Below are 14315 nucleotides of genomic sequence, written 5' to 3'. Positions count from 1 at the left end.
CAGAGGTTTTATATACAAGGTGAGATCTGAACTGAGTCCAGAATGAAGTTAGAAAATAACGAGATGATGGAGAGAAGGAAGGATGAGAGACAACCAGTATCAAAGCAGGGAAGAAAGCGCCATCTTTGAGGAACTTCAGGTGGAACAGTATAGCTAGAAGGGGAGTGAAGTGTAAGAAGATTGGAAAGGTGGGAGGGGAACAGGATATGAAGTGTAAATGTCTAACATAGGATTTTTTTGTCTGGGCTTGGAAAGGCATAGAGAGCCAACAGTTTTTTGTTTTATTTTGTTTTGAACCACCAGTTTTTATTGAGTAAGTGGGTGGCAAGGTCAGATTACCACTTTAGGAAAATCATTTTCCTTCCCCCCATCACTTTAATAGATTTTACTTTTTCCAATTACATCTTCAATATTCATTACTATAAGATTCTAAGTTCCAAATTCCTCTCCTGCTCCCTCTGTCTTCTCTCCCTCCTTCCCAAGACAGCAAGCAATCTGATTCAGGTAATACAAGTATATGTTTATAAACATACTTCTACATTAGTCATTTTGTGAAAGAAGAATGAGAACAAAATGAAAAACCACAAGAAAGAAAAAACAAAAAAACAACATGCATGGCTTAATCAGCATTCAGATTCCATAGCTCTTTTTCTGGATGTGGATAGCATTCTCCAGCACGAGTCTTTTGAAATTGTCTTAGATCACTACATTGGTGAGAAGAGCCGTATTTATCAAAGTTGACAATGGCATATTGTCGTCACTATGTACAATATTTTTTGGTTCTGCTGACCTCACTCAGCGTCAGTTCATGGAAATCCCTCCAGGTCTTTCTGAAATCTGCCTGCTAATCATTTCTCACAGCATAATAGTATTCCATTACATTCATATACCATGATCTGTTCAGCTATTACCCAATCATTGGGCATAAGAAAATCATTTTCATGGGGGAGTAGAGGAGGGATTGGAGTAATGGAAGGACTAATGATATAGATGGACAGGTGTTGTCAGGTGTGAGATTCAGTCAGGATCAGAGATGAACAGAATGACAGAGAGAATACCATCTTGCTGATAGGTACTAGGGCAGTTATTTCTCCACCTGGCATTAACAAAAATGATATTTACCTTCTTTTCTCTATCTGTTATATGAAAAACTTATCAAGTTTAGTGGATATAATAGAGATTTACTATAAAAGTAATAAGAACAACCTTAAAAACTTTGGGAAATTCATAGGTTGGAAGTATAAAAAGAAGTCAGAAAAAAAAATCACAAAACCCCATAGTACCTTATTTCTATATGGATACCCAGAATATGGATGACAAGCAAGAAGAAACAGAAATAATAGAAAAAGAGGCAAATTTGACTTCATAGATATTATTGAAACTTGGTGAAATAAAACCTATGACAGGAGTTCTTTTTCCATTAAAAAAAAAAAATCTGAACCTAAATAACAAATAAAATGAACATATCTGTGTATATTGTAAGATGGAAGAAGCAGTTTGTACATGAAACTATAAAACTATCACACAGAGTCTACTTTCTTTTTAAATATACATAATGGAAACTGGCCAATGAAAGCCCAGCCCTTTTAATCATGTACAGTATACTAGGCTTTATGCAATCCCATGTGTGGACTTCAGAACACACGCAGATATTGTATTACTGTTTTCCTGTCTGCTTAGCATGTGGTGAAGAAAAAGGCCTTGTGGCTGGCTGCTGAGCTGGAACTGAGTGTTTATTCAGAAGGGCCAAAGAAAGCCCTCTCTTTCCTGGTGGCAAGTGAGGCAAAGAGTGCTGTAAGAACCTGAAATCTATGTTAGAAACAGCATCAGATAGAGCCTGCTACTTTTGCTCAAAAGGACCAGGTTCTCATCGGTCAATCACCTGTTACATATGTAAAAAATTCAATATGTAACTTTCAAAATTGCCCTGTTTATCTCTGATTCCTTTTAGCCTTCCTTCCGTTTGATTTTCCTTTTTGGAGGAAGAAATACTGTCCCCAGACCTTCTTTCCACATCTAATGTTAAATAACCAGGAAAACTGGACATAGAGGAATGTTAGTCAATAATCAAAAGCTCCATTAAGCTCCTACTATATGCCTAAGTGTTGGGGTTAGAAATGCAAAAACAAAAAACAAAGGAATCTATATATTAATAAAATAATCTATGAATCATTACATTCTTTGAAACTAGGATTAAAAAAAAAAACGGAGACTATATTTTGAGAAATTTTACATTGAAATTGTACATACTTATTAGAACCAGGAAGCAAAGACAGAAAGAAGTGATCCATTTTTGAAAGGAAGCCCTAAAATAAAAGTCCCAAAAATATCCAAAGCTTCAGTTTCAAAGAAAAAAAAAAAAGACTGTAAGCATCAGGGGGAAAAAAGCCAGCTTTCCAAGGCGTCACAGTTAAGCTCATATGAGATCAGAGAACTTAATACTAGAAATAAAGAGAGCCTGAATAACAATATTCCAAAAGGCAAAACAAACAGGCTTGAAACAAAGGACAATTTACCCTATAAAGCTGAGTATCATTCAACAAAGGGGGAAATGACCCTTTAATGGAAGGGACAACTTTCAAGCATTTCTAATGAAAAAAACAGAGCTGAGGAGGAACTTCTAAATACAAACAGAAGAGGCCAGAGAAACCTAAAAGATAAATTTATTTATGTAATTAGAAAGCCATATAATGATATAGGATTAGCATTTAATGGGGGAGAAGAAACAGATGTCTCTTCAGAATCTTAATATCTTCAAAGACTATTGATGGAGTGAAATAAGAAAAATAGAAGTTTAGGGGAGCAGGTTGCTTCTGTTTTGAGGATTAAAAGAGAAGGGGCAAACAGAAGGAATATGCCAGTGTAGAAAGGAGGAAGAAGAGGGTACAACTTGCTATTTTTTATAATTGGGATATCTGAAGAGTACTGTGAGTTGTTGAGGTTCAGAAATAATTGACATTTGGGGTTTTCTTGGTAAAGATGCTGGAGTGGTTTGACATTTCCTTCGTCAGTTTATTATTCCTCAAATAAGGAAACTGAGGTAAATGGAGTTAAGTAACTAACCCAGTATCACACAGCACATGAAAAAAGGGGTGAGGAGGGGCCTACACCACCAGAACTTTATCTCATTCTGAAACAATCAAGATATTAATGCAGCTATTAAGAAGAAAATTTTTGTTATCTTTATCTTTCTCCATCAGCCTCAACTCATTCTGAACTTTAATATACCTGGACAGTATTCTTGCTGGATTGTACCATGTTTTTTAATGTTTATCTTCCATTATCTGCTTTTGCTTCTGTCCCTAATTTTTTTTTTTTTAAAAACCCATACAATTATTTTGGATTCATTCAAAACAAACTTCCTAATACTAGAGGAGGGAATTAAGAAGGAGAAAAAAACAATCTTTAACTAGAAACTAAGAACTATCTTAAATACCTCTTACTCAATTGAAGAATGGCTCCTCAAATTGTGGTATATGAATATAATGGAATATTATTGTTGTATAAGACTTCAGAGAATCTTAGGTAGTGTGAACAGATGCAGAATGAACATACAAAGAGGGCAACATTGTAATGAAAAGTGACTTTGAGAAACTTTGAATTTAGGTTACTAAGTGTCTTCAGAGTGTCAGGGATGAAGCTTGTTCTCATCTCCTGTCCGCAAGATAATGAGCACAAGATAAAGAAACATACATTTTCAGACATGGTGTGGATTCATTTGCTCTAGTATGTTTATTTGTTACAAGAGAGTATTTTTCCTTTCATTTTTTTAATGAGCTAAGAAGCTTTGGGGGTTAATTTAAGCTGTGGCTAGATAACTACTGACTGGAGTTATCAGAGAGTGGATTTTTGCTTACATGAGATTGCCTCTCGGGTCCTTCTAACTTTGAGACTATGAGACTCTGAAGCCAGAACAGACCCTGAGAGAACAGGGCACAATCAAAGAACTGCAGGTCACAATGAAGGAAAACTAAGGTCAGGTTGAACATTTGGCAAAAAACTAATTAGGAGACCTATTGGAGAAGAAGAGACTTATTCAGAATCCAAGGTCTTGGATACGGGTCAGTTTTTAATGATGGTAAGCTCCTTCTCGGTTCCACTCATGGATGGGTATTTGTGGCTGAAGTAGAGTGGGAATGAGGAAGTACAGATCATGGAAACTGAAGAGATCAGCGTGTCAGAAGGGTCAAGAATATGAAGAAAAAAGTCATCAAAATGATTTCAGAAGCAAAGTAGGAAAAGAAGACTGACAGCCAGGTGATGAAGTTATTGAAGAAGGTGGCAAGAGTTTCCTGGAGGTTGACAGATGGCAAACAACAAGGATGCATCCTGGGTGATATAATTGGATGCCTAAAACATCAAAGGAGGATGGATTGTTGAGTGAAGGCACTCAGGGCTTTACTAATTGGTTAAATCTGTTGTGGTAGCCAATGTCTAGGCCTCTGCAGTTACATAAAGAATAATTGGCTTGGCCTGACTGATGGGAAATCTGATACTTGACTCTGATCCGAATATTACTTTCTGCATCAAGTATCATGCCAAGAGGAGTCTGAAACTACTCAAGGATAAAGTCAAAATGTCTCTTCTGTAAATATTAGAGGAATCATCATAGATCAATCCATCATATTGAGTTTAGTTCATAAATTTTAAAGGAAAATTACATACAAAGCCTAGGTTTCCCAAACAATGGACATTCAATAAATGTTCAGTGCTGATAATGATGATAATGACAAAGAGGCTGATTCCAAAAAATGTGTAGTAATTGACCCATGCTGTAAGTAATCCCTTCTCATTTCATTTTTAAAAAATAATTTTATTTGTATCTTTTGTTTTTTAATATCTTATTTTATATCTTTGTTTTTATATCGACATTTCCAAATGCAATTCCTCTTTCTATCCAAGAACCATTCCTTATAACAGAATAAAGGGAGGGAGAAGAGGGAACCAATTGAGCAAACCTAACCAACACATGAAAAAAGTCTAATGTTATCTACCCTGTTTCATTAACATAATTTCCCATCTCTTCAAAGCAATGAGAGATCCCTTTTCCCCTTTTTTGTCTGACCACTTAGATTTATCATTTATATATTTATCACATATATTCATTTTATATGTATTTATCATTTATATATTTACATATTTATCATTTTTACATTTCATTTACATATATCATTTATCCTTTCATTGGATTTATGCCCATTTCATCCCTGCCTCCCTCTATCATAAGACTTCATCCCAATTCATTTTATATCCTCTCTTCTTCTTTTATTATGGAGATGTGAAATGTGAACTAGCAGCATTGACCTATTAAGGAAGAGAAATGGACTAGTTTCCTTTCTTGCTTGAAAATTCTAAGACTCCATATGGACTGTAAATAGACAATACCTATTTTCTCTCACAGCAAGGCCCAAGTATTTAGGAATGACAATAGGAGGAGAGGAAAAACCATGTCTTCCACAAAATTATATCCACCTGAATTTCACAGATGAGACTTTATTAAGAGGATATATTTCAAAGGCATGATTTATATCACAAAGTTTCTAACTATGCAGTTTTAATCTCATAGAGCATTACTTAAAATAACTCAGAAAACTTCCTTCCACATGGAATTTGCCTGAATTTGGTACATCTATGCTTAAAAGGGCAGACTTCAAATCCAAGATATTTTGTTATCAGCTCCCATTACCTCATCCCTGAAGAGTAAATGAAGAACCTCATGTTTCTAGATTGTGGGGTTTCATCATTTCAGGTCATATGGCATCACCAGAAAAATATTGCAGTTAAAATGGTGATTGTGCATCAGAGAGTAGCTTGTACTCATTTAAACACTGCACAGTATCTAAAATACAATCAGCTTACACTCTTCCTCTGTTTACTATATATGTACTTCTCCTCCAAAAATAAAATAAATTAGGAAAGTCTAGGAAAGGCAACATTAAATGTAGTGCTTTAAAAAAAATTTTTTTAGCAAGGCAGTTAGGGTTAAGTGATTTGCCTAGAGTTACACAGATAGTAAATATTAAGTTTCTGAGTCTACATTTGAACTCAGCTCCTCTTGACTTCAAGTCCAGTGTTCTATCCACTATCTGATCTAGCTGTCCCAGTTTGGAATCAGAGAGTTGAGTTTAAATTCTAGCTCTTCTATGTATTGATGAGTCAGTCAAAGACTGTGATAAGTTTGAAGTCAGGAAGAATTGGGTTTAAATCTTAGCTATGTGTGGCCCTCTGACCTTAGGGTGCTCAGCTGTAAAATAAAGAGTTGAACTCAATGCTCCAGCTCAAAACCTATCACTGTAAGTGGACACAAAATCTAACCTCTCTCTCTTTTTTTTCACTCAGATACACAATGTACAACTGGAAACATGAAAACATGAAGCCAAAGCTAAGCCTTTAGCTGTGATATAGCCAAAACACTCAGGTCCCCGAATCAGCAGGGTCTTTGAGAGACAATGAATTTGATTTCTTGGGAAACTTCATGACTCACGGGAAACTAAACTTACTCTAAGCTTTTCCAAGCTGGGAAATCATAGCTCTTGGCTGTTGGAGAGACAGCAAAACTAAAAATTCAATGAGAGGCATAAGATTCCAACTCAATAAATATCCAAACCTTGTATTGCAGCCCAATGGTTCTAGTCACTTTTTCAAGTCTTAAATCGTGAAACAAAATACTGTATAATTTTTAGTGTATTAGCCCATCACATTTCCCACTTCATTCCTTTTTCAATCCTCTCTTGAATCTTTTCCAGAAAGGACCTTGTCTTATTGCCTCATAGCTCAAAAGATTTCTAACTTGGAAGGAAAGAAATTTTGGGAGAAAGAGACTAAGTGGAAAGGGAGCTTAGTGTGGTAGAAAGAGCCAGAGGCCCTTGGTTCACATCCCAGCTCTGTTCCTTACTCCCTGTGTAACTTTTCCACATCTGTAAAAGTAGAGGGCTGGGGGAGATAATCTCTACAATTCCTTTTAGATTTAAGTCTATGACTTGTGTACATGTGTTCTCCCTCATTAGATTGTAAGCTCCTTGAGGGTAGGGAGTTTTGCCTCTTTTTGCAATCTCAGCTTGATATCTGGAACATGGTAAGCACTTAATAAGTACTGATGAACTGACTAAAGCTAAAAGTCACTTGGTTAAAATCACACAGTTTTCAGTCAGTCAATGCACAAGCATTTATTGAGTATTTACTATGTGTTAGACACTGTGTTAAATGCTACTGATAAGTTCAAAGAAAGGCAAAAGGTCCCTACCCTCAAGGAACTTCACTAGCTGGTTTCTTTAACCAAATCAACCAATAAACCTCCTGGGATCAGAGGTTTCAAGCTGGAAGGGATTTTAGAAGGTAATCAAGTTCAACCTCCTAAATCACAGATGGATCAATGAGTCACTTGGGACTCAGTTTCCTCAAGGTCATGGAGAAAGTAGGTGGCAGAGTCAGGATTTGAACCCAGCTACAAATCCAGTACTCTTTCCATTCTACCAGGTTGATTGTGCCTAAGATTCCATTTCCAAGAAGGTCAAATTAGACGATCTCCAAGATTTCTACTAATTCAAAGATCCAACAGGTCTACTATGCTTATTTTCCTTTGAAAGATTACAAGGACATACTTTATCCTTTTCAACCAAAAGATCTCAAAAATCTACAAAACTCATCTCCTAAGTCAATCCTTCCTAGGGAATGAAAGCCTAGAAATTGCATTTTTTTTTGGGCAGGTTTGCAAAGGAAGTCTCTTCTAAGCTTACATCTTCTGGCAACCAACAGTAAACCATGTAAGAGACTCATTCCACCACCATTTTCCTGCCAGGACACTTTGTCACTGCAACAATAAAACAGCTAGGAGTCTTCTGTGAAGACTTCTCTCAGAAACCAAAATGAGATGTGGAGATTGGCCAGTAAGAGAAGATGAAGTATTTGTCAAAAGGAAAAGTGTAGGTCACAATGAAGGAAAACCCTAGTCAGATTGAGGAGTAGAGAAGCATTGGGCAATGACTAGGAAACTTATCAGAGAAGGGGATTTCAGAATCCAACATCTTGGATGAAAAATGCAATCCATATCCAGAGAAAGAATCTGTGGAGCTTGAATACAAATCGAAGCACACTATTTTCACTTCTAAAATTTTTTGTTTTTTGTTTGTTCTTTCTCATGGTTTTCCCCCTTTGTTCTGATTCTTCTTTCACAACATGACTAATAGTGAAATTGTTTAAACTACTGTATATGGATAGCCTATATTGGATAGCTTGCTGTTTTGAGGGGTGAAGGGAAGAGAGAAAAAAAATTGGAGCTCAAAATCTTACAAAAATGAATGTTGAAATAAGCGAGTGCAAGGGATAATGTTGTAAAAAATTACCCTGGCATGGATTCTGTCAATACAAAGTTATTATTAACTAAAATAAAATTTAAATTAAAAAAAATAAAAATAAAAAAAAATAAAAAAAGCCTGAGGTTGATTTGAAATAATCACCTTCAGATGATGGCATGCTATTAAGGAACAAGTTGATAGCTAAAAGATAAAATTGTTATCGCACTTTGAAATAAACTAGTTAAATATTCAAAAAAAATGAATGTTGAAACCTTTATACATAATTGGAAAAATACTTTTAAATGAAAATTAAAAAAAAAAAAAGGAAAGGAAAAAATGAGGTAATAGAGGCAGGGATAGAATGTAAAAGGTTGCTCCCAAGTGACTCTGACCTTTAAAGAGAAAGCATGAAGGGAAGACGGATAATGATGATGATGATGAAGAACATGATGTCCACGGTGATAATGATGGTGGCAGCAGCTAGCATTTCTGTATTACTTTATGGTTTACCAAATGTTTACTGTATGTTATTTCAATTGATCCTAACCCCATGAGGTTGGTGTTATTATTATCATCCTTTTTTTTTTTTTTTTAACAGATGAAGGAACTGAGACTAAAAGAGCTTAGACCCAAAGATTAGAGAGTTCTAAAAATTTAAAGAATTGCTTGGAAGGAAAGGAGGAGACTTATCAAGAGTCATAAAGTTATCAAGTGACTGAGAAAGGTTTGAACTCAGGATTTCCTGACCCAAGTCCAGCATTCTATCCACTATATGATCCAGATGCTGCCTTCTGGTGAATAGAGAGCACAGTTTCAAATACCATCCCTGACATGTACTGACTATGTGACCCTCGGAAAACCCGCTTATTCTCTCAGTACTCCAAGAAAGTCTCTCAAATTATAAATGGCAAAACAAATAATGATCTAGATTAGTAGAGGATGTTTCCTCATTGGGAATTTGCTATGTCAATGAAATCAAGGGACTGGTCTAAAAACAAGTACTCTCGCATACACAGTGATTTGAAGACATATTCTCTTGGGTGATCTTCACTTTTCTCCTTTTCTGATAGGTGTAATCCCTCCTTAATTTCAACTCATTATAAAATGCTTTCCTGTTTAGGACAATGGAAGAAAGGAAGATTGACATCAAAATATTCTATGATTTAAAAAAATGATGATAGATTAAAGTCATATTAGCAAATGAACCTCCAAATACAACCCATAAAACATTTATCACATTCTAAATTCACACTCCTTGCAGACCTGTGCCCATATATCCAGCCTTCAGAATAGGTTTGCAAATTTTAAGTAAACAAAAAAAAGGGTAGAAGCTTTTTAATAATGATAATTGCATTTATAAATAATCTGAGTTAGAATATAAGAAATCTCCAGTATAGTCAACTACTGCCTATGTAGTACAACAGATATCTTCTATTTTAATTGTTAATAAAAGGCTACACAATTCAAAAAACCAAACCAAAACCAAAATAATCTTTGGGAAATTCCTACTATTATCATTTTTCAGTCATGTCCAACCAACTAAGGATTTTCTTGGCAAAGAATTCTTGAAGTGATTTGCTTGTCTTTTTCCAGCTCATTTTACAGATGAGGAAACTGAGGCAAACAAGGGTAAGTGGCTGGGTCAGAATCATACAGCTAGTGTCTGAGACCACATTTGAACTCAGGTCCTCCAAACTTCAGGCCAAGTACTTTCAATCCACTATGCTACCTAGTTTCACAGAGGAAGTAACTGAAGCTCAGAAAAGGCTTAAGTGAAAATATTTAATCCATTATGAAACTGGGAGGAGATAAAATACAACAAGAGCTCTAGTTTGGCACCATGGTCGGCATAACGTCTTAGAAGAAGGAGCTGGAAGCTACAGCTGTTTGAATTTTCCCATCGCTGTAGACAGGCAGTTAATCACCATCTCACTATAAGAGAAGTACCAGAAGAATGTCAGACCTAGATGCAAATTCTTAACATCACCCAGTTTTCATAGCTGCAGGAATCCAGAGAAGACTATGGGCCCCTTCTTAACTAATTGAAAGAAATGCTAAATTCCAGTGAGAAGTTAGTGAAAATAAAAGTAATCTTTCTCAGTCTATGTTCACTCTCTCCTTGATGCTCTTGGATCCATCCAATTCTGGGTCATTGTTGTGAGAAGGTTTCAGAGAAGACTGAATCTTAATAAAGATAATCATGGTCCATTAATGCTCCATTTTTAGTCAAACCTCCTCATTGTACAAATATGGAAACTGAGTCTGGGGGAAGTAAAATGGAAGAGCTGGGACTAGACCTCAGACTTCCTGACCCATTACTCAACCTATTACATAGTTCTGCTGCCTCTTCATTCATATGGCCTTTCCTTTTAAGATCTGACATTAAGTATTCATTTTCTTGATTTTCTGCATAAATGACATTGTGGTCTCATTTCACAGACCCCACAAAGAAAGATCCCAATGCTCACTTGCTCTCTCTCTCTCTCTCTCTCTTTAATAGAGTCTACGCCTATTGAGAGTAACATTACAATCAAATGACTAGTTGTAAAATTGTAGGGTCTGGATGAGCCTAAGCAATCTCTGGAACCTTAATTAAAATGAAAACAAGATGTTGGAAGAACTAGAGCAGTGTGTTTCACGAATTGACGTGGCAGGACTCCACCTCCCCCCAGTATCCCTGGGGAATAGCCTGTTGTATCTCGGATGGTGGGCAGGTGGTGATCTGCATCTTATCCAAGTCCAAACTTTTTTTTTATTCACCACAACCACAAGTCTGACCTTCCTTAGGCCAGAAATGATGAGGTCACTCATATTGCTCCACATCTCTTTTGGGTTCTGGCCACTTAAAGGGATTGAAGCATTTGTATTCCAAAACACATGTAGCCTTTTACTCTCCCCAAAGGTGAAATTTTTACTTAAGTATAGCAATATAACCTGATCCAGAAAAGGGGGAAAAATACTTCATGCAGTGGTCCTTGGCTAGGCTGTGTTTGGTAACATTAATGTCAAGGTGGCTCAAGAAACAATGAATAAATAAGGTCCTGAAAACTCTCAACTTTCCCAAAGGATATGAGAATGAATTTCATCTTTATTCATTTGAGCAAGAGACTTCCTGGCTTTTATTTACCCTGGGCAAAGTTTTCTCATTTTATTCCTTATTCCTCCACTGTTGGTCACGATTTCCATGATAATCTAAGCGATATGTTCAAAAGAAAAATGACTTTGGGAGGTACTGTTGTTCATGGAAGTAATCCTCCTTTAAAACATCAATTTATATTCTGTTTATGATCCACTCCCTGTCAGAGCAAACTTGGCCAGCTGGACAATAAGATGCCACCCAAACTCTGCTTCACAATTTCTTTAAACCAAGTCTGAAAGTCTCTCATGTCTCTCATTACATCATCTTCTTTATAAAAATGTCTGTTAAATTATGAGCTAGTGTTTTTCATGTCTTGATTCATTCTCTTCAGTCAGTCAATAAAATGTGATCGAAGAGAAACTCTTAAGATACTTAAGTGTCTGAGGTGTGTTTACACAGTAAGCACAACTAAAATAGTGTGTTTTCTACTTGAAATAAATGTGACTTTTTAAACCTCCCAAATTCTAATGAACTTGCATTAAAGCCCAACATAGGAAATTATAGGAATCAGGGGATATATTTTCTGAAATCTGAATAATTTTCTAATAGAAATTTCTCAAAAAAAGCTTAATTCCTCTTAACTTTGAAGGCTATAGTCAGAAGAGGTAAAAGTACTACAGTTAAACTTAGAATACCACTCCAGCCTACTCAGAGGTTCAGAGAAAAAGGAAACCTCAGAAATGATCCAACCCTCTCATTTTACAGATGGGCCACTGGGCATATAGTAAATATCAGGAAAAAAACAAGATGGAAACCCAGTTCCTCTGACATGAACACTTAGGCACTTTCCAATAAATTATACTGCGCACTATTAATCCTCACCTCCTCTAGCCAACTTATCATTCAGTAAGTACCTAAGTTGTTCTGGGTACAGAGGAGACAAATACACAAGTTACAGTTCTAATTCTCTTATGTTTCCAACACATAATACACCCACATAATATCAATGGAATGCATGTTTCTTGAAGGAAGGGATTGGGCTCCTCTCTGTTTCTCTATCTCTCCTTGTGTCATTATAGTCCTAATTTGTCAAAATTCCTGCACTAAATATGTGCTGGGTAAGTGCTTGTGGAATGAGTAAACAACTGTAAAGAAAGGCAGACTCATCAAGATTTACTTTCTTTTACTTCATAATAATCCCTCCTATTTATAAAGTATCAAACATTCGACAAAGTAGTTTTCCTCATATAGTTGATCCTCAGGAGATAGACTAAAAGATAGGCAGGGCACGAGCTGTTATTCCCATTTTAAAGATAAGAAAAGAGACTCAAAGAGCTTCAATGAGTTGTTCAAGGTCATCCAATGAGTCAGAAACCAAGACTCTGATTTTCTGACTCTAAGCCTAGTGCTTTTTCTCTACACCTGGCTGCATTCCATTTATCTCCAGTTAGTTTCTGCCAAAACACTAGAACAGATTTCGTAGTTTCAGCTGGAGGAAAAAAAGTTCTTCAATTATTTGCAAGCTATTAAAGACTCCAACAAATGTGTGCTTTGCATCTGAAGTGCGGCAAGTTATAAACATCAAAAGCTCTAATCAGACTAAAGGGAAAAGGTCCAACTGACAGGAGATTGTAAAAAGCTGTTCACAACAAAGGAAATGAACACAAATACCTAAACTGCAAAAGAATGGGAAAGCACGGTTAAGGTCAGGGACAGAAAGAACCCTTTGATGAATACCAACAACATTTATTATCTTGCATCAAGAAAAAACATACATATTTAAAAGTAACCACAGCATCTTGCGATACAAAGTTGCCAGCCCCAGGACCTTTAAAGAATATTGTTTAAACAGCTTTCTCTCCCTTCCTTGCCGCAATTTCCCCCTAAAGTAAAGGGGGAAAAAATCCAAAATACAGACTGATGATTAGAATTGCAAGAACAAATACAAAGGGTTCGGGTGCCATAAGGGGCTGCCAGCTGGGTAAAACTTGAAACCAAAAATGTATGGAAGGATCTGGTGAAGGGCTTCTCCCCAGCTTCTGAGCAGAAACTGACAACAATCTCGGTCAATTACAGAGCGAGGCTCGGATTCCAGGGCTGTCGCCCCGGCAAAGTGGAGGGGGAAAGGAAAGTGTGGGGGGGAGTTCCTGGGGGGCGGGAAATCTGGGCTTAGGGCGGCCCCGACCACCCGGGGCCCTTCAACAGGAGGGCAGGCTCCCGCCGACGTCTCCCCTCGCCCCCGATCTCTCCCCATCTCCCTGCAAAGACTCACCTAACGCCGGCAAACTTGTCCTGCCTCCCCGCGATCCTCTTGCCCGGCTTCGTGTGGAGACGTGGCTGCCGGAGCCGCTTAGAAACTTGAGCCGCTCCCAGGGGTCGGGCCAGAGCGAAGGGAGAGGGCGCGCTGGCTCCCCCGGGGCCGGAGAGCGCAGAGCGCAGCCAACTCTTGCCCGGAGGCGCTCTGGGGGGCGCTTCGTCTGCGCTGCCCCCGAGCAGATAAAGAAGCAGGAGACTGCCCAGGCACAGCAGGACGGCCACGACCTTGCAGGAGAGCCTCATGGTGCGGCGGAGCAGCCCGGGCGCGCCGCGGCCGCCCCACTGCTCATGGCAGCGCCAAGGAGCGCCCGGACTGGCTGCTTCGGCCGCTGCGGCCGCAGGCGAGGGGGGAAGCCAGGCAGCACGCGCGCCAACGCGGCTCCTCCGGCCAGCAGCGGGGCTCCGCTGGAAGAGGAGGAGGGGAGAGAGCCAGGGGAAGGGGGGCCCCGGGGGAGGGGCTGCGAGCCTCTACCGTACTGTATAGAATAGCCGCTCTCCCGGCCAGGGAGCCGAAGGGGGCCGGGAGGGGCAGCCGAAGTTTCCCGGCCGCGGGGGTTCCGGTGTGGGGGAGCCTCTCCTTTCTTGGTGCCTACTGTATGCACAGCACAATACTTACCATCCTGTAC

At 38.2% G+C, this 14315-nt stretch overlaps 1 protein-coding gene across 1 annotated transcript in view; it reads right to left on the bottom strand.

Annotated features, from left to right (window-relative positions):
* GXYLT2 (glucoside xylosyltransferase 2) overlaps window positions 1–14040 on the bottom strand; it is a 72523-nt gene extending 58483 nt beyond the window's left edge. The window contains exon 1 of the mRNA XM_051980873.1: window positions 13646–14040. Coding sequence (XP_051836833.1) covers window positions 13646–13932 — 287 coding nt within the window. The 5' untranslated portion in view covers window positions 13933–14040. The remainder of the gene's footprint in view (window positions 1–13645) is intronic.
* Window positions 14041–14315: the final 275 nt, after the last annotated feature.

This window comes from Antechinus flavipes, chromosome 1 (assembly GCF_016432865.1).
Source record: "Antechinus flavipes isolate AdamAnt ecotype Samford, QLD, Australia chromosome 1, AdamAnt_v2, whole genome shotgun sequence".
Lineage (NCBI taxonomy): Eukaryota > Metazoa > Chordata > Mammalia > Dasyuromorphia > Dasyuridae > Antechinus > Antechinus flavipes.
This window is presented reverse-complemented; position numbering and strand designations above follow the sequence as displayed.